Here is a 19,070-nt window from a genome sequence, read left to right as displayed (position 1 = left end):
GCATCGGCCTTTCTGAGTGGGCCTATCGGTCGTCGCTCATTCGCACGCGTGTGTGCGCGCGAACTCACGTTTTCGAGACGCCGTTTCGAAGTGTATGGCGGCCCTAGATTTTGGTCTTTCCCCCCTCCCATGCGCCTTCGGCGGTGTGGTAGGGCTCATCGTTCCTCTGACACGCTCTCTACATGGCAGTTCCTCACGCACCCCTGAAAGAAGCCTCGCTCGTCTGCATCCGTGACAGGAAGGTGCGGTAGCGCTGACACACTCTCTGCCAATTCCTACTTTCTTGAATGTGTCCCTGCAGTCCGATACGCTTCTGTTGGTCTTCTGTTTCTCCTTCCAGGGCAACGCAGTCGCTCGCCGTGAACACACATTCTTCTGCTCGTCCTTCTGCGGCCGCTCTCGCGCTCGCTCCTCGCTGCTCTAGTTCGTGTAATCCTCTCTCCACGTTCTTCTCTTCTCTATATTGGTGGTGATGTCTTTCATTGGCGTGCACACGCACTGTCCTTTCTTTTTACCAACCCCGCATCGTTCGTCTCTGCCTGGCACCAGGGTGACACCTGCGCAGACCACAACGTGATGCTCTTGTGGCCTCTCTGGCTTGCTCATCTTTCGTCTCTTGCTCACCTCTACTCCCTCTCTCCTTCTGCGGGGTCGTGAGCCGTACCATGGGCGAAGACAACACGAAAACGAATACGTCACTATCCAGCGGACGTGAGCGAAGGGAAGGCATGGATGCCATTACGTGTGCTTACGCGCTCGGCAGCGACCCAGATCTTGAAAAGCGCGTGAGAGAGGGCACCGTCGTCATTGGCCGTGTCAACGTGTTTCGCAACTACAACACCAATCTCTCGTTCGTGCGCAGCAGTCGGCTTCCGTGCGATGTGGTGCTGAACTCCGCCGAGCTGCGCGGACCTGCGCTGCACTCTGATGTGGTGGCAGTGGCACTCCTGCCGTTGACACAGTGGCAACTCGCGCCGACTGCAGCCAGCGCAGTGCCTGCCAGCAGCAACAGCAGCACCGATGACGAGACCGACAACAGTCCGCAGGCGATGCCGTCTACGCTGCCGGACGGTCGCCACATCGCGCAGCTTATAGCGCCCGAGACAACGGAAGAGCTCATCCAGAACGCCTCTGCCGAGGTCTCCCTCGCCGCGCAGATGGGCGCACCCTCTTTCTACGAATGGCCACCAGAAAAGCGCCCGCTGGGCCGCGTCATTCGAATCCTGAAGCGCTGCCTGCCACGCCTTCACGTGGCCCGCATTGCAGACAACCAGGTGCAGCCTGGCGAGCGGCTGCAGGAGAAGTACTACTACCGCTTCCGCCCCTTCAATCAGCTGTACCCTCAGCTGACTCTGCAGGGGTGCGACATCATGGCTGCCTATCATGCACACATCAACATGTCGCTTTTTTCCTTGGCACTGGAGCGCGGTGGGAACGGTGAGATCTTAACGACTCCGCGAGTGCCGAACGCCCTCTTGTGCAAAGTGCACAGCTTCCTCGGTGACGCCTCCACCATGGCAGTGGCGAGCCACGCCATCTGCACCAGCTGCAATGTCTCGAACGAACCCTTTTCGGAGGAGGCCGAGGCGTGCGTGCTCAAGGATTTCACGATTCCCTCGGCAGCGGAACTGGTCGACATGGGGCGGCGCGATTTACGCGACTCAGAGTTCGTCTTGACGATTGACCCCGCCACGGCGCGCGACCTGGACGACGCGCTGAGCATCAAGCCGCGCAAAGATGGCGGCTATCATGTCGGCGTGCACATCGCGGATGTGTCTCACTTTGTGTTGCCGAGGACGGCTCTCGACGAGGAGGCGCAGCGGCGCAGCAACTCAACTTACCTGGTGGACCGCGTGATTCCCATGCTGCCGTCCCGGCTGAGCGAGGAGTACTGTAGCTTGAACCCCGGCGAAGACAAGTTTGCCTTCTCTGGACTGTTCGAGTTCGACCGTGACGGGCATCTCATTTCCGAGGCAGCGACGGGGGAGAAGTGCGAGTGGTTCGGTCAGAGTGTCATCCGCAGCCGGTGCAGACTGGCGTACGAGCAGGCGCAGCAGATTCTCGACGGCGACGACACGGTGGTGCTCGACGTGGCGCAAGCAGCGGCGGACCTCGGCATCGGCGAGGAGGCTGCCCGAAACAAGGTGAAGCAGAGTGTCGCGAACCTCTTCAAGCTCGCGAGCAAGCTTCGCCAGCAATCACTGCGGGACGGGCGGGTGGTTATTGGCAACACCCGCCTCGCCTTTCGATTTGAGAGGAACGAGGTGAACTCGCCTCCGACCTCGTTCTTCGTGCAGGAGCAGATTCAGGCCAACTGGCTCGTGGAGGAGTTCATGTTGTTAGCGAATCAACGCGTTGCACAGAAAATTGTGCAGTTCATCCCTTACGGGGCACTGCTGCGTCGGCACAAACCGCCGAAACCGCAGAAGATGAGACGACTACGCGCGGCCCTGTCGCACCGCGGTCTCCCTACCGGCGGCAGCTCTGGACAGGAGCTGCAGCGGATTATCGACACCATCAAGAAGGACCATCGCGGAGACTTCCACACCGTGTGCGAGTTGCTCAAGTACTCCTTGATGGCGGCCGAATACATTGCCAATGACCCGACGGAGAAAGACATCCGCTCCCACTTTGCCGTCGCGGCGCCGTGGTACACCCACTTTACGTCACCGATTCGGCGTTACTGCGATTTGATGGTGCACCGCCAGCTGCGCGTCGCCCTGGAGCTGGAGCGTTGCATGGAGGAAGCCCAGATGGAGATGCCGAACACGCCGCACCCGGCGGTGGAGACGAGGCCCGGGGATGGCATCTTCGACCCGACGTGTGCCGTGGATGTCAACAAGCTGAAAACGCGAGATCTTTTCTACCCTCACTCAGCACTGGAGCACATCGTCACCCACGCCAACGAGTGCCGCTTGAACTCCCGCTCCGCCGGTGACATGTCGTTGGAGTACTCTCTGTGCCTCTACCTGCTTGCACTGCAGAAGAGGGCCAAAGAGGACCCGACTCTGCCACAGCAGCTCTACACCACCGTCACCATTGTCAAGATCACGGAGGGCAGCTTCCTGCTATACAGCGCGGAGCTTGCCTCTGTGGTGGAGATAGGCTTCAACGATACTCACCAGCGGTTCAGGTATCAAGGGATGTTTGTCACCGGCGACCTGGGCGCAAAGTCAGGGGTGCCAGAGACTCGGGCGGACACACAGGCAGCAGCGAAGCAGGCGATCGACGCCAAAGCGAAGGCGCACGCACTCAAGAAGGGGGGCAAGAGCGACATGCCACGCCGCGGCGCCGCAGATGGCGAGCAAGGGCAGCGCCACTTTTTGGGCCAAGTGGGCACGGTAGTGCCTCATTTTTCGTGGGGACCACACCCCGAGACGGGCGAGGAGGTGACGGAGGTGTTTGACCTCTTTACGGAGCTTGTCGCGCTGCTGGAGGTGACAGCGAAGCAGGGGCGACTGTCGTTGGGCATGCAGTTGCTGCAGCCGTGGGAGCGGGAGGCGGCCCGCCGCGTCTGCCCCAAAGTGCCCACCTCGCTGGTCGAGGAGCAATAGATGCCGTTCTGTCGTGTAGAAATGGTGTGGTCTTTTACGTTGTTTTGAGCGTGGGTACTCAGTGGCAGCACTGCCGTGCGATGGGTCACGCCCGCGGGTGTTTGAATACACACGAAAGAAGTGACGGCGCACAGGGGAGGAGGCTGACAGAGCGAAGGAGAGGGAGACATCGGAGACAGGGACGAGTGTGCGCCAGACTTTTGCAGGCAGTGTGCCGTCGTCACTTTGTCCCGCTGTTGGGCGCAATGGCTACTGCGAATCGCTCTCCCCCCTCCTCCCAACACACACACACACACTTCATTGCTGCACGTCGCGCGCGAGCTCTCTTCGTCCGATGAAGCGCAGCTGTTCTGTGAGCGTGCGCCTGTGGCGTGTGTAGTAGGATGTCTCTCACACCCACGTGGCACACTCTCCCTCCCCCTCCCCCCCACACACACCAATCCCCTCCTCTCCTCTTTACTAACAGTTTCGTTTTGTGGTAACTTGCGGAGGGCGCGTGTGCTGGCAGCATCACCAGAATCTTCATCATCAGCGCGAGGCTGTCCCCTAATGAGTGCTTTTCACACAAGCAAGGACGCATTCTGTGCTGCCACACCCCCATTAGACTCTGCCGCTGTGATTGAATCGGCATCTCGTGCGGGGGCTGTCTTGTCGCAATGACGTCGGCCGCGAAGAAGAAGAGCGGCGTAAAGGTTCAGTTCGACGCTGAAGGCACTGCTGGCGCTCCGAACGTTCAGAGCCCGTTTGTGTCCGCTGCTCACAACACGGTGTGGCCGTACGATGCCGCGGCGCACAACCGCGGCGGGCAGACCATCTTCACGGCCGCAGCCAACGCGATCTGTGGACGCCCAAACGGCACCTACGATTGCGATGAGGCATGGACGGCGGAGCGTGGATCGCACGCTAGCTTGCAGACGACAGAGGCTCCTGTTGAGGCTGGCCTGTCTACAGGCAGCGCCCCCGTCGTTTCCCACCGCTTCACGCCCGCGCACGATGTACTGTACGAGGAATGGCTCGGCCACATCGCGGCCTACCGCGCGTCTCCGCTGCAGTACCCTCATCATGTCGTTTGCATGACTGCTCCGGAAGTTGGGTCAAACGCGTTCTCCATCTCCGACGCGAGCCCGCGGCAGGCCTTCTTGCGAGTGGCGACTGTTCTGTATCAACTGCTGGCGACGTACCTGCGCCGCTGCAACAAGCAGCCGGGAGCTTCAGAGCACGAGGCGGACGGGCAAGTGCCGTCGCGCGTGTTTGCCAGTCTGCTAGGCAGTGCCGTATATAACACAAACTTCAGCGAGCCGCCCCTGGAGCAGAAGGACACAACATTTGGCTGGGTGGAGCCGACAGGGCAGGAAATGAGCGACACACCAGAGTCAGTAGTCGCGCGAAACGGCGTCGCTGCCACTGGGTCTGCATCCGTCAATACAGTGGCAGACCAAATGGTGAGAATGCGGGCACGCCAGCCACCCGCACCGCCTCGCCGGTACGACGCCCTTTCTGTTGTCTCCTGCGTAGACGCAGCCCACGTCAACGTCTGCGTCGGTCAGCACTTCTACAAGCTGTGTGTCATGGACAAGCGGGAAGGGTGTTTGCGCAGTGTTGCATCGCTGGCGGCAGACCTCGAGACGCTGCACGCGCACCACCTCTCCCTTGCCCACACGGACGTGCTTCTTGGCGCATCCCCTGCGACGCGGCAGGACCAGAAAGACTTGAACACGATGTTTGCCAATCTGTCGTGCTTGGCCGACGAGATCGCCTTTGACGTGCGCAGGCGTCTGCGCATGTCAAGCGAGGTGAACGCCTACTCGCTGAATGTGTTGGAGTCGGGACTGTGCACACTCGTTTTGAGGGAGGACGATACGATATCGGTGTCCGAGTCTCCTGACAGTCACGTGGCACCGGCTGCGCAGTGGTTGCACAGCGTGTGCTGCCTGGAAACGACCCTGGCGCATCCAGAGCAATGGACAATGAGGCTGCAAGCGTTGGTGGTGCCGTTACAGGCCGGCATGGAATGGGTGCGAAGCGCGCTGACGCAGCCCTTAGACAGAGTCTTCACGGAGGACGTCGCCAACGAACCCGTCCCTCACGACACCTGCGTTGCGGCAGGAGGCGTCGCGGACCAAGGCGCGACACTCCGCAAGGTGAATCCCGCGACACACGAGCTCAGCACGCCGGTTGACGCGTGTGGCAACGTGGAGCACTTGGAGTTGTGGCTTCCTCAAAAGCACCGTGTGCCGTTGAAACCGTACGCGGCACCGGTGTGGAGCCACGCAGACGCGCAGCATCCGCTTCCTGATGTCTCCAGGTGCGCGTGCACTCTGGTGGACTTTTGCATGTGTCTTCTGAGCGTCACGGCGGAGTGGAAGCGCGATGGCCGCCTCCCTGCCAGCTCTGAAGCCACGCGTTGGCGGCCGAACGTCGTGATAGCAGTGCAGCCGCCATGTGGCGGAGCGCCGTCTTTGGTGGCGCTGGACTTGCCGGCGGTACAGCACCTTTACGAGGTGCTTGCATCCCCACCGCTGCTCTTCGCGGTCGACACCCGGCGCCGTGTCGAGGCGGAGGCGAGGGCAGAAGTGGAGGCTCTCTTGAATAGAAGCTGGCACACCACTTCTACGGTGCGCACACCACCTAAGGATGGGTCCGCGCCGAGCAAGTGGTTTGATGGGGCCGAGACGGCAGCCAATGGATTACTTAGCCGCGGGGACGTCTGTGTCTCGTTTGCCGTTCTGCCGCGCCTGGCCGCGCCGTTGTCGGATGTCACGACGCGCGCACCCGTCGTGTCGCGGCTTCTCTCTCACTTGGTCTTTCCCAGCAGCCTTCTCGTGAACTGCACAGCGCAGCAGACAGCGGCAGAGGTGCATGTTCGTGCCAGCCATTCAGCCCTTGTCGATGTCGTCGTGGGGGCGGACACGCCAGCGGCTGCGCCGCTTGTGGGGGAGTTTGCCGCTACCCTGGCCTCCTGTATGCGGGATGGCCGCTAGCGCTGTCTAGCATGTTGGGCACAGCGTGGGAGAGTGGACGGACAGTGTAGCACCGCCATGTTTGTGTGCGCTGCTTTGGTTACCTTGATCGTTCTCCTTCTGGTCTCTATTCTGGTCTCGCTTACGGTGGATGTACATTAGGCGATGAGGCCCGGCGAATCATCTTTGGTGATTGTTGTTGTATGTAGGCCCGCGCACCTCTTTGCTTCATCGCTTCTCCCAATCTCATCCGCCCTTCCCCTCTCTGCGCCACACCCTCCCCACAGTCTCCGTGCAGCGCTGGCGCGTCTGCATGGCGTGCACTGGCGTGGGCGTGCACGAGTGCCGTGCGTGGCGTGGAAGTGTGTGTGGGCTCCGAGCACACACACAGATGGTCGGCTGCCTTCTCCCTGTGTGTGCACCTTCCTCCCGCCCTTTTTTCTTGTGCTTTTCGCCCTTGGCGGCTCCCACGCAACCCCTCAGCCTGCACTACACGTCAGCTCTCATCTCTCATCTTTCATCTCCCCACACCCCTTCTCGAACTACCCAACCCATGTCCACGTGCCACCACGTTCCGGCGGCGGGGTCGAACACTCTGATGCACTGCGTCTCGGACGCGGGAAGAAGGAAGAGGTAGGATAAAAGAAGAGAGAGGGCTGCCGGTGCTACTGGCTTGCACACGTACATAGGCACGCATAAATGCGCAGACACGCACTGTCCCACTCGCGTATGCTTTATGGCTGTTACTGAACGGTGCTCTCCTGCCTCTCTCTCTCACACACACACACACATACACACAAGCGCACGCAGTTGCGAACAAGACCATGTCTGAGCGGTGCGACATGAGGGGGGCGAAGAACCTGCGCATGATGGTGGTGCAGTCGGTTCTGTTCCTCTACTGTGATCTCAGTAAGGACTGCGGGGCAAGCTCCTCCGGCAAGTCGGTGCTTATCAGCACCAGCAGCGGCAACAAGCCACTCGGCAAATCGAGCGCATTTTTGGGCCTCAACATCTTCACCAAGTCCCTTGACAAGCGTGATCTTTCCAGCACAGCGACGGAGGCGCTCCGCACAACATCTTTCACGGACGTCGGGGACGGCTGTCAGTGGCGGATTGAGGAGGACGGAGTCACTCTGTGTATTCGAGTCGACTTCACCACTGTTCAGAAGCGCCTCGGGGCCTCTGGCAAGTCGATGCTGCTCGCCACCACAGGTGGCAACAAGCCTATCGGTGGTACGGGGCTAATCTGCGGGTTAAACTGTTACCACCCAGTGGACAAAGCCTTCGACGCGTCGCAATTGGCGGCGGGTAACGGGGGGGAGGATGAGGTGCAGGTGGGGCAGACACGGCCCATGGAAGGCGGTTTTGCGGTGTCGTACACGACGCCGACGGAGATGCATGTTACCTACACCTACCGAGCGGAGGAGATGGCGGATGGCCACACTGCGTCGCTGCCCGCTTGCTTCGTGGGAGACCTCAAGGTGACGGTGTTCGTGTGCGCACCAAAAGCGGCACGCGCACGCACGGAGAAGACGGCCACGAAGGCGACTGAGGAAGATGAAAAGCACGCCGCATCGTCAAGCCCCACTCCTTTCTTGAGCCAAGCAAGTGGTCCGAACTGCAGCGAGGATTTGTCTCTGGAAAGGGGGAAAGACAGTAAGGTGCGCAACGTCACCGTCACATGCACAACGGCACCAGCACAAGGTGAAGAGGCGGCAGCCTCACCTGGCTCGCATTCCGGAGCGTACACGATTGACCTTTGCTTCGACCCCACGCTGAGCTTCGGCCGTTCATTATCTGGTAAGTGGGTGACGGTGGCCTCAACGGGCGGCTTCCAGCGTGTCGTCGATGCAGAGGACCGCGCCGTCTGTCGGTTCAGCCTCTACGCCGGCCGCCCTGCGCCGCCGCTCTCTGAGGCGGAGATCACGGCGGCCGTGCGGGCGGTGCTGGCGGCCAAACCGAAAGCGCGGCTGCCGAGCCTCTCATTCAAAGAGGTGCTGACCGAGGTGATGAGCATGCTGGACCTGAGCGAGGCCATGAAAGAAACGGTGAAGCCGAAGATCAAGGAGGCCGTTATGGCCTTTGTGCAGGCAGCGACCACGTAAGCTCTTCCATCCACCGCACACACGCGTGCACGCGCGTCTTGTTTCCTTGGCCGACTTTGTTTTTGGGGTATGTGCGTGTGTGTGTGGCAAACATATACAAAGGAGGTTTTTATGTGGGCGAAGGGGTGGTGGGGCGTGTAGCTGTGTGTGTCTGTCTCGTGGCTCTTCGGCACTTTCGTCAGCTCCCTCTCGTCTCTGTCTTTCCCCATCACGTCCAGGAAAAGCTGAAGGCGTCTCTCTCGCTCTCTCTGCGAGCCAATCTGCGCACTCTCCCCCTCTCTTCACTTCCCTTCACCTCTACCTCCGCGCTCCCATCTTCGACTTCGCGACAACGCGCGGCACATCTTGGCTTCTTTTTTTTTCGGACGCCAGTGACACCCGCAGCGAGTCGCAAGGGCACAGCTCTGTGGTGACAGGCTTCGAGGACGTGGAAGCACTAGGCAGCGATGCACGCGTGATCGACGCTTTTTCTACCTCACGTCTTCGCGATCTCTTCCGCGAATCCATCGCTCTCGTTCCTTTTCTTGCCTCTCAGGTGCCTCCGCCACGACGGCGGAGGTGTTAGCGACGTGCTGCGGATCCGTCGTCGAGGACCTTCCTGTGACACTACGTGTCATGCTGCGGCGCATCGTTTTCTCACCTACGCGCAGCGCGAAGACGGTGCTGGCAAGGACGCTGTGCAGCTGGGAATGGGCGGTAACAACGTGCTCAAGGTTACCAGAGACCTTGCTACCTTCCCAGGCCGGTCGCTGCAATTCACAGCGGCGGAGGCCACTGCAGCTGAGCATGCCTCGCTTGATTCGTCTTGGGTGATCGACTCGCGGTTCCGCCTCTCGATGCAACTGGGCGCCAGAGCTCGTGCCGAGTGGTCATCTCTCGTCGCCCCGCACTGGAGCGAGTCCACGGACGGCCGCCTTGCCCCGACGCCTTGCACCCATCACGTCCACAATTACGACAGCCCAGGGGCGTTATGTGGATGCCGGCGGGGTTCGCCGCGAAGGACATACCCGCGTCGCCGACTATCGTTCGGCGGAATCGGCCGTGGTCGCTCTACAACAGGTCAGCACCACACTCTCAGCTGAAGGGACCGGTGTACATTGACCAAACTCTCTTCCCGATCGTTCGTATTTTGTTTGTTCCTCAGCTCTGCACGGAGGCCATCCCGACGGCAACGGCGGTGTTGGGGAGCATGACGGTGCAAGTTGGAGTGGAGCACTGACTTCAGAGCCGCAGCGGCAAACCTCTTCGTTGCGTGCCGGCAAGCGGCAGCACACGAGGTGAGGATAGCAAAGCCCTACTGCGACCGTACGAAGGCATCTGCCTTGCCTTTGGGGTCCATGTTTGTCAGCCCTCAATGACGTCAGTCATTGCCTACGACGTGGCCTACGCAAAGCGACTTGTTCCGGAGGACTACACGTTTGATATGATGGTGACGGTAGCGAGGATGAAACGCGAAACGGTGGAGACGGTGCAGCGCGCTATTCAGGCCTATCAGTATGAGAGCGGCCATGCAGATGTGCTGGACATGGACCTCGATAACGTCGTCAGCTCCGTCGAAGAGCGGTGTTGCCTACATGAAGGACGCGCCGTTGGTGGACGTAAGGAGCTTTCACCACGTTGTTTGGGAGGCAATGCGGGTGTGCATGGTGACCGACATCACTTCCACTGCACATGAGAACGAACTGGAGGACGAGCTCGACCGTCATGAGGACTGCATCGACGGTATCTTTATGGATATGTGGCTCAAACGATGCCACTGATGGCTTTCTCTCCCTGTCTACTGTTCCCGATCATGATGCCTGGATGTAAAACAAAAAATCACACAGGCAAAGAGCAAGAGAGGAGTTCATCGTGGGCGTGTAACGCAAGGCCCGAAGGACCCTTTAGACGGGTCTTCCACTCAACGTAGAGGAGACGTCTCGTACATTGACGGAGTATCGGCGACACGCTTTCCCGTAAGCTATTCAAAAACATCATCCGAAGTACCGAATCGGTTAATGATCTGGGTGCGCAGCGACGAGAGGTGCGTCCCTGGTCCCTCTCTGCGCGTCTTGCTGCACAGTACCAGCGCTGAACACCTTTCGGGCTATGCCCTCTTCTCAATGAGCACTTTACACTCCCTTGCCGCCGGCGCCTCCGCTACAACTCTACCCGTCTCCCTCATTTCTATAACTCCACCCCCTTCTCCTTCGTTGGTGTGTCGCCTCACTGCCGCCGAATACACACCTTTGTCTGCCAGAGGTCCACGTGAACAGGTTTCGCTTGCCACGCCGCGCACAATAGAGGCGGGAAAAGACAAGGGGAAAAGGAAGGGGGACGAAACGTTAGGCATCATCCTTACTTTCTTTTTTTTTGCATCTTGTCGCCCCGCACACTCCCTTCCTCGTCTCCCTCCCCTTCTCCAAGTTCTGTTTTCGCCCGGTATTTTTGTTGCTTCGGTGCGTGTGGAGGTCTAGCGGAACGCCACACACGCACACACACACAAGTAAGCGTAAAGAGCGCGGCGCCACTGGCACAACGTCGTCTCGATAACCGCACTTTGTTTTTTTGTTGTTGTTGGAGGCAGCGTAGGGGCGGAGTCCGCCATCCCTGCTTCTCTGCCTCTCCCTCTCTCTATTCCTTTGTCTACCCTCCTTGTGACGGCTTTCCTCCTGCACATACACACACATACACACACACACCCTCACCACCTCCCCTTCACAGAGAAGAACTTTAGCATTGGACCTGCACAAACAGAAAGGCAACCATTACCAGCGAGGCACTCTTCCTTCACCCCCTCCTTCACAGCCAGAACTATATACAAGGTTCGGTGGAGAAACCAACAGCACCTTCACCTGCCCCCCTTCTCCTCTTCTCACAGGTACCCGCACACGCATCAGCGGCCATCTGCGTAACCTCCACCCTCATTTTCGTTCCCCTACACAGGAGGAGCCCAAGCAGAGGAAGCTTCAAAGGAAGCGCCAAGGCACAACTTGGACTTGGGTGTAGGTCCTTGTTGACGTTTCGCGGCTCTCTTACTCCTCACGACGGAAGTATAAGCTCTTCACACCTCCTTTGATCTGTCTTGCCGTTGTGTGTGTGTGTTGCATGTGTTGCCTTTCTTCCGCCTTGTTGCTCTGTCTTCACCATCTCTCGCTTCTCTCTTTTTCTGTTTCAGGCTTCTTCTGTCGCTGTCTGACCCGGTCCCCGCTTCCTCCCTTCCTGTGCGCGTCTGCCCTCCTGCCTCGTTTCCTTCACTCTTCTCCCGTGCTCCGACTCCCTCTTCCCCTTCCGCTTCGCCTTGTCGCATCCGTTCGTTTTTTTTTCTGGTCCCCTTTTTTTTCCTTCTGTGCTCTCTTTTGGTCCTATCACAAACGTCTTTTCGCTGTTTTCTTCTTCCCTCTCCCATTCCCACCCACCCACCCACCCCTCTCTCGTTCTTTCTCCGCCCATCTTCTGTCTCCCCTTCGCCCTCCCCTCGTTCTCCCCCCTCCCTTGATCTCGTTCGCTTTTCTGTTTCTCCTTTTCTTTTTCGGTTTACCTGTGCATCCGTTTTGCTTCTTACGCTGTCCGCTTTTTTTTTTGCTCTCCTCCCCTGTGTTGCCTTTTCTTTGGGTGTGCGTGCGTGTGTGCGTGTGTGTGTGTGTGTGTGTGTCTGCACCTTTCGTTTGGGCTCCTTTTTTTCTTGTATATCTTTCTACTGCGCTTCCGTCGCCTACTCCACTGCCTTCCTCCATTTTTATCTTTGGCTTGACTCTCGCTTGTCCCCCCCCCTCTCTCTCGTTCTACGTTCCCAGTCTTCACTACTTTTTCGCGGTCTGTTTTTTTTTAAGAATCATTTCTCTGTTCATTTCTTGGCATCTGTCTCTCTTTCTCTCGCTCTCGTTCGCGCGCGCGATATCATTGACGGTCACTGACACGGTCATACACATCCACAGACACACAGACACGGTGATACACATCCCCACAAACAAACAACAAAAAAAGGAATAAGAGCCGGTGCGCGTCTGCCGTGACTTTTGGGTTTCTGTCAGAGGTGTCTGAGAGGGAAGGAAAGACAACAGACAAGATTTTCTCTCTTGTGTATTTTTTTTCTTTGCTTTCTCGAGTTGGTGTCGTTGTTTATCTTTTGATCGCGTTCCGCTGCTGCTCTTTGTAATATTGGTGCGTCTCTCTGTGTGTTCGTGTTCGTGTGTGTGTGCGTGTGCCTACGCTTTATCGATCGTTTTGCGCTCTCTTCACCACTCTTTGCAGCTTTCTCTCTCTTCGTCCTCTTCGTGTTGAACTTACTCACACTCGCAGAACACAGCCAAACAAGCGGCGAGATTGTCGAAGCCCCACACGGCTGTTGCCTGTGTGTGTGTCTCTCTCTCTCTCCCTCACACCCCCTCCCCTCCTCCCTCTCCCAGATTACATATCGATTGTTTCCATTTACACGCAGATACACCGACCATTCGCACTCTTTCATTTTTTTTTCTCCCCCCTCCCCCGTGAGTGCCCTTACTCACTCACTCACTCGCTCTCGTGTTTCCTTTCTTTGCCGTTTGTCTTGTGTGCTCGTTTTTGCTCTGTCTTTTCTATCGTGTCTCCTTGCGCTATTCCCTTTTCCTCTGCCTCCCCCTTTTCTGTTTACGGGACTTTTTTTTTGTCAACACGCTCACTGCGTGGTAAACCAAGGCCTGAGGTGGTGCGCGCCTGCCTTTGGTATCACAGCTTACTCTGATAGAGGACCTTGCTGGCGCGTGTACTTACATGGGTGTACGTCTTCAACCCCTTTTCTCCTTATTTTCCCTCTTTTCGTGTACTCATTCCTCACCCGCTTCCGTGCCTCTCCCTCGTTTCTGCGCGTGTTTACGAGGTAATCAAGCCACCTCCGAAAAGGAAAAGAAACAAGCGTAAAAGGGGGCAGGCGGCCGGGCGGAGGGGGTGTCCGAAACATCGCCAGGCTGCGTTACACAGACCCGCCCACACACACGCATCTATATCTATATATATGTATACATGTACATATATACATACATTTCGCTTTGTCTTTTCGGGTTGCATTCTTCACGCTTACCCCCTCGACGCCCATCAGTGCCGTACTGCGTTACCGTATCTACGTCGTTCTCTCTCTCGTATACACGCACACTTACTAGTTGCACTTCCCCGCCCCCCCTCTTCGGTGTCTTCGCGCTGCTACACTGTTTGTGCGCGCGATCGCTCACTTTGTGCTGTTTTGTTTCTCGTTTTCGAGGCCACGCATCCTCGCACTTCTGTTCTGTCGCGCTGTCAGCGGCAAGTGCTGGAGGTTTGCCGCAGACACACAGACACACATACATATAGCTATCTCTCTATATATATTTGTGTTGTCTCCTCCCTGGTTCTCTCTTTATCCATCCCTGCTCCACCTTTGCCTTTTTTCTTTTTGTTTCCTCAAGTCCATCTCCCCACCCCCACCCCACGCTTAACATCATCGTGACCGACCCTCTTACGTCAAGAGAAGCACTTCTCACAGGAGGAGGCGGAATGCATACTCGCGGCGACAGCGATGCACACGGTCAACCCCGCCGGCCGCTTGGCTGTGTCGAGTGCGACTTCAAATGCAGCACTGGGAACGAGATGAGCCGCCACATTTACGCTACTCGACATGGAGCCGTGAAGTGCCCACTGTGCGACACCTACATCGTGCCCCGCGGCTTCTTTGCAAGCCTGACAAAGTTGATTGAGCGCCATCGCGACCGCCAGCCGTCAGCGCCGGAAGCGAGGCTCTCACCACCGCATTCGTCGTCCTCTACCAGCGCGGTGGCCTCTACCTCTAGCAGAGGTCCCGGGCCTCTGACCTCGATTGCCATCACTCACGCCCACTGCATTGGACTGCCTGACTTCAAGTCCTATGAAAAGGCAGACTTCGAGCTCCCGGGATCAGCACAGGACTACAGTCTCCCCGGTGACTTCGAGAGTAGCGCGCAAGGCCGAGGCACGAGCTCCGCCTTAGTTCCATGTGGGTCAGAGAGCGCCGGAGGCACCCGCACACCGTTTCGCTGCATGGAGTGCTTGAATCTTTGCGGCACGTGGACAAAGGCCACGAAGCATATGGATAAGAGTGGACACACCCTTCCCCTCTGCGTGCAGTGCCTGATGCGTCTACGCTGCTTCGGCCCTCAGCGGCCAATAAAGCACGAGGAGAGCACCGGCCACTGTGGCTTCTACGGTGTCTTCTACACCCGTCGCGACTACCTCTGCGAACTGCAGGCGCCACGCAGCGTATACAACTACAGCAACTCCTACACTGGGCTCTCCACACTCCAGTACAAGTGCGTTTGTGGCATCTCGTTTCTCCACCCTCTGCACCTCGCTGAGCACCTGCGCCGGGTGCATCACGCAACATGCATTAGGAATGAGGCTGTCTGTCGCCGCTGCGATACACGTGGGACGCTAGCGGATTTAATGGTGCATCTTCGGCAGGGCTGCCCGCAGGTGACGCCGACCGTACAAAACAATGGTAGCAGCACCACATTTACCGACACTTCAGGCTCATCGCCGACGGGCAGCAATATGCGGTTACCGTCGATGACGTCGCCGAATTGCCCCACTGCACCCTCGAAAGACCAGGAGGACCAAGGTAGGGCAGGGAGAAGCGGCGGTGACAATGCTGCAGTGACGCCTCCCGTGATCGAGATACCCGGGTTCTCTGGTGCGTCGTTCCTGCAGTGGCGTCCGCTGCTGCCACCCATGACGGCGGACGATGTACCACTGATGGACGAATCGTATGCAATGTCGGGCTATATCAGCGGTCTTCGTGCGCTTGCGTCGCAGCCGGCGTCGTCATCCTCTCACGTGGCCACCGCCGAGGTTCGCAAGGCATCTTACGTCGTCCTGTACCAGTGCCGTGAGTGCCTGTTTCTCTTCTCCAGCTGGGAGCGTATGGTGCACCACATTCACGCCACTGGGCACTGCAGCACGTACTGCTGCAAGTGCAGGTGCGACCTGCCGCAGCTGGTGAACCACCCAACGCCGCATGAGGCGAGCGGTGTGTCACGATCTTCAACACAGCTACCAGGGTATGGCGGTGCCGCCACATCAGCGCCGGTATTGGTTTGCTCCACCACGCTCAACGACCACCTCGACCACCTCCGTGGCTGTGGTGACGTCATCGGCTTCCCCACATCACCGAGGAGTCTTGAGGTGCTCGTTGACGTGAACGCCGAGTGCTACCAGGGCTCTCTCGACCCACCAGCAGACTTGTTTACTGGGGATCGGGTCGTCATGGCGTACCAGTGCCCAGCCGAGCAACTTGGCTGCTACGAGGTCTTTCTGACCTACGGCAATCTTGTAGAACATTTGATGGCGACAGGACACGGCTCGATCCAGTGTCCAGATGACGCAGAAGGCTCCGACAGCACCCTTGCAACAAGACGGCTCTCTTCCTGCTATCCGATGGTGACCTATCGGGCGAAGTTCACCGTGATACAGCTGCGTTATCACTTCGGCTTCTTACAGTGCCCCTACTGTGAATCGGCCGTGCCGCGCGGAGAGGAGGAACTGCACGAGGCGCTCTGCATCATGCGCCGCCGCATGGGACACTAGTGCTGTTTTTCTGTGTGTGCGTATGTGTGTGTTTATTTCTGGAAAAAAAAAGCATCAGCACTCGAAGAGGCTTACCGCAACAGGGCCCCGATTGGGCACATGCTCCGCCGCGTCAAGCTCACAAAGAGGCGCATGGATAATGTCGGCTGAGCGAAGATGGGGAAGCGAAACGTGAAGGCACCTGGTATGAGGAAAACAGAAGGAGCGGTGGCGGTGTGAGCTCAGCGGTATCAGAGAAGGAAGACGGGAGAGGCCTGCACAGAAGTGATGGAAGGTGGGAGAGGAGTCAGAAAAAGGAAGACACCAAAAATATGCGGTCAACGGTGTCCTTTATGGCGTTGCCGTGTGTGGGTATGGGTGAGAGACGTACCGATAGGTATATGCGACTGTTGCGAAGGGAGCGCTCTCTGGAGGGCGGCTCTATCGAAGGCGGTGGTGTGAAGCGGTGCTGTGGTGTCTGAGTGTGAGTGTTTCTTTTTTTTTCTTCCCTTCATTATCTCTTTCGCTGTCGGATCCCTGATGCTGCCGGCCATCTTAGTGCGTGGTATCAGGACCCAGCGCCAACTCTTTGTGGAGAGGACGAAAGCCGGCACCCTCCCCTTGGGAACGGCGGGCGGACTCTTGGCTTCGGTGAAAAGGGTTGGGCTGGCGCTGTGCCGGTGAGACCTGCGTTCATGATCACGCTTGCGTCAGTCTACTACAAATCGTGCCGACGATTCAACAAACATTTGCTTCCGAGTACCCCTTTTCTGCTTGGGCTGCGTTTCGGTGATGTGGAGCATGACCCCGAGCCTGGCCCGCGCTGTACGCAGTCGCATTGCGATGGGCTGAACGACGCCAGACGGTGCCGCTTGGCCCTGTTCCTTGACGTAGCCATGGTACAGCAGCGGCAGACCAACTGTAGTTGTGTATTGGTCAAGCTGCTTACTGGTTCGTGGCAGAAGGAACACTTCGAAGAAAACACACAGAAAGGGTCTTTTTTTGTTTGTCCTTCGTCGCGTCTTGGTCTTTTTCTTTTCATGGGATGTAGTGTAAGCTCATGGCTGACATGGGGTACCCGCGTATGTATGTATATATGTATGTATATGTGTGTGCGTGTGCGCGTACGTGAGTGTGTGTATCCTTATTAGCTTCAGTCCTCTGCGTGAAAGCGTTCTTGTGTGTGTGTGTCTTTTTGTTGTCGTTTATTTTCCTCTCCCTAGTATGCGTAATTCAGGATTTAACGATAGCCTCATTACCGTCCACTCCCCTCTTTCTCTGCCACCTATAAGTGTTCTGCTCTTCCTCCCTTCGGGTAGCTTCCGCGCACGTATGCTGTTGACTGTAAGTGATTTGCTCTGCGTGTGTGTGTGTGTGCTGTTCCTTCTCGGGCCTTCTTTTTTTCCTTTTTCTCTCTCGTCTCACTGGCTTGTTTTTCTTTGCTTGTGCTATGGTTGTCCTCTCTCCGCCATTCCCTCATCTCGCCCCCTCCCCCACTCCTCCTCCTCCTCTTCCTCCATGTGTCTCCACGTGTGCTTCTTTTTTCACACGCGTTTGTGTGCCCCCTCTCTCTCTCTCTCTATATATATATGTGTGTGTGTGTGTGTGACCTTTTTTCTTGCTTATTCTTCTCTTGATGATGTACGGTCATGGGTGTGTGTCCAGGTTATCGGCAAACGACACCGTGAAACGCACCTTCTTCTCTTCTATCGAGCCTCACGTTGTACGAGAGAATGGGGAAGGGCAGGAGGATGTTTACGGATTTCTACAGTTCACCCTCCCCCCCCCACCCCCCACCCCATCCTCTCGGCTTCCCTCTCGCCACTGTGCCCCCGTCTCTCGCCGCCTTGCATATCGCCGTCCATATTACGTCGAACCTCTCCTCCACGTCTCCCCTCTCCTCCTCGCTTCACCTTCCTACGACAGCGCGCTGCGCACTCCTTTTCATTTTGTATTGCCTCTTCTTGTCTTCTTTTTGGCAGCGTAGGGCGAGAGGGAGGGGCGAGGCGGGGCTGTGTCTTCCTTTCTCCATGATGCAAACAACAGACTGTTGCTCGTGTGGTGTTGCGCTGTGCAGGTGCATGAGGGGCAGAGGAGAGGGAGGGGCAACAAAGAGGAGAGAAAGTTGATGTTGATGTGTTTGCACTTTTTTCGCCTGGTGTCTTTTTCGTCCGTTGTGCTGTCTCAGATCTGGCGTGTGCACTTTCTTCCTTTTATTGAGGGGAGGAGGGTTTGTGTGTGCGTGCGTGTGTGGGCGTGGGGAGGAGGAGGAGGAGGGCACTTGTGTACCGTCCTTCCGTTTGTTTGTTTGTCTCCCTTTCCTTTCTGCTGTTGCAGCTTCTTCGTCGTTTCCTTTTGCCGTTGTTCATTTTCGTTCGCCTTCATCGGTTTTTTTTCTTGCCTCTTCACGTCTTCTGCCATTCCTCCCCCCCCCACCCCGTCCCCTCTTACCTATCCCTCTCTCTGTTTTCCCTTTTTTGACCACCTTTTTTTCTGCCTTTCTTTTTGTTCCACTTTTTCTCGCCAAACTACATACGACACCGCCCCAACGATTTCGCTCTTCGCTTCCCTTTTTTATTGTTGTTGTCCCACACGTGTCCGCGTCTGTGCGTGTGGTCTGTGTGTGGCGGGCTCCGTCTCGCTCTCTTTCGCCTCATATGCTTGTGTCTTGATTTGGCTGCTTCACATTCCCCTCTTCACCGCCGTCGTTTCTTTGTTTTCTTCTTTTTCTGTCTTGCCTTGTGCTTACTTCCACCAACTGCCCCCCCCCCTACGCCCCTCCCTCCCTCTCTCTCCGTGCCTTGCCCTCTCCCCCCTTCTTTCCCAGCCTCCCTTTCCTCCACCTGTTTGTCCGTGCGTCTTATGTTCGTTGTGTGTCTTTCTCCCTACGCGCTCTTTGCCCTGCGCACTACATTGCTTCCGGA

At 57.5% G+C, this 19,070-nt stretch overlaps 4 protein-coding genes and 1 pseudogene across 4 annotated transcripts, besides 1 other annotated feature; all 5 read left to right on the top strand.

Annotated features, from left to right (window-relative positions):
- Positions 1 to 728: 728 nt before the first annotated feature.
- LMXM_28_0450 (putative ribonuclease II-like protein) lies at positions 729 to 3,554 on the top strand (the record flags this gene model as incomplete). Its single annotated transcript, XM_003876828.1, has 1 exon — positions 729 to 3,554. One exon carries the CDS (start codon positions 729 to 731, stop codon positions 3,552 to 3,554), a length of 2,826 nt encoding a protein of 941 aa, XP_003876877.1.
- A 656-nt stretch (positions 3,555 to 4,210) lies between these two features.
- On the top strand, positions 4,211 to 6,535 carry LMXM_28_0440 (conserved hypothetical protein; the record flags this gene model as incomplete). The annotated part of the gene is made up of 1 exon (XM_003876827.1): positions 4,211 to 6,535. One exon carries the CDS (start codon positions 4,211 to 4,213, stop codon positions 6,533 to 6,535), a length of 2,325 nt encoding a protein of 774 aa, XP_003876876.1.
- An 803-nt stretch (positions 6,536 to 7,338) lies between these two features.
- On the top strand, positions 7,339 to 8,619 carry LMXM_28_0430 (conserved hypothetical protein; the record flags this gene model as incomplete). Its single annotated transcript, XM_003876826.1, has 1 exon — positions 7,339 to 8,619. One exon carries the CDS (start codon positions 7,339 to 7,341, stop codon positions 8,617 to 8,619), a length of 1,281 nt encoding a protein of 426 aa, XP_003876875.1.
- Positions 8,620 to 9,118: 499 nt separating this feature from the next.
- On the top strand, positions 9,119 to 10,294 carry LMXM_28_0420 (annotated as a pseudogene).
- Positions 9,119 to 10,294: a sequence feature.
- Positions 10,295 to 14,199: 3,905 nt separating this feature from the next.
- Positions 14,200 to 16,167, top strand: LMXM_28_0410 (conserved hypothetical protein; the record flags this gene model as incomplete). The annotated part of the gene is made up of 1 exon (XM_003876825.1): positions 14,200 to 16,167. The coding sequence occupies one exon, from the start codon at positions 14,200 to 14,202 to the stop codon at positions 16,165 to 16,167; it is 1,968 nt and encodes a 655-aa protein (XP_003876874.1).
- Between the last annotated feature and the right edge of the window lie 2,903 nt (positions 16,168 to 19,070).

Source organism: Leishmania mexicana, chromosome 28, assembly GCF_000234665.1.
Source record: "Leishmania mexicana MHOM/GT/2001/U1103 complete genome, chromosome 28".
In the NCBI taxonomy this organism is placed as follows: Eukaryota; Euglenozoa; class Kinetoplastea; order Trypanosomatida; family Trypanosomatidae; genus Leishmania; species Leishmania mexicana.
The sequence above is the reverse complement of the archived record's forward strand: the minus strand, read 5'-3'. Positions and strand labels throughout refer to the sequence as shown.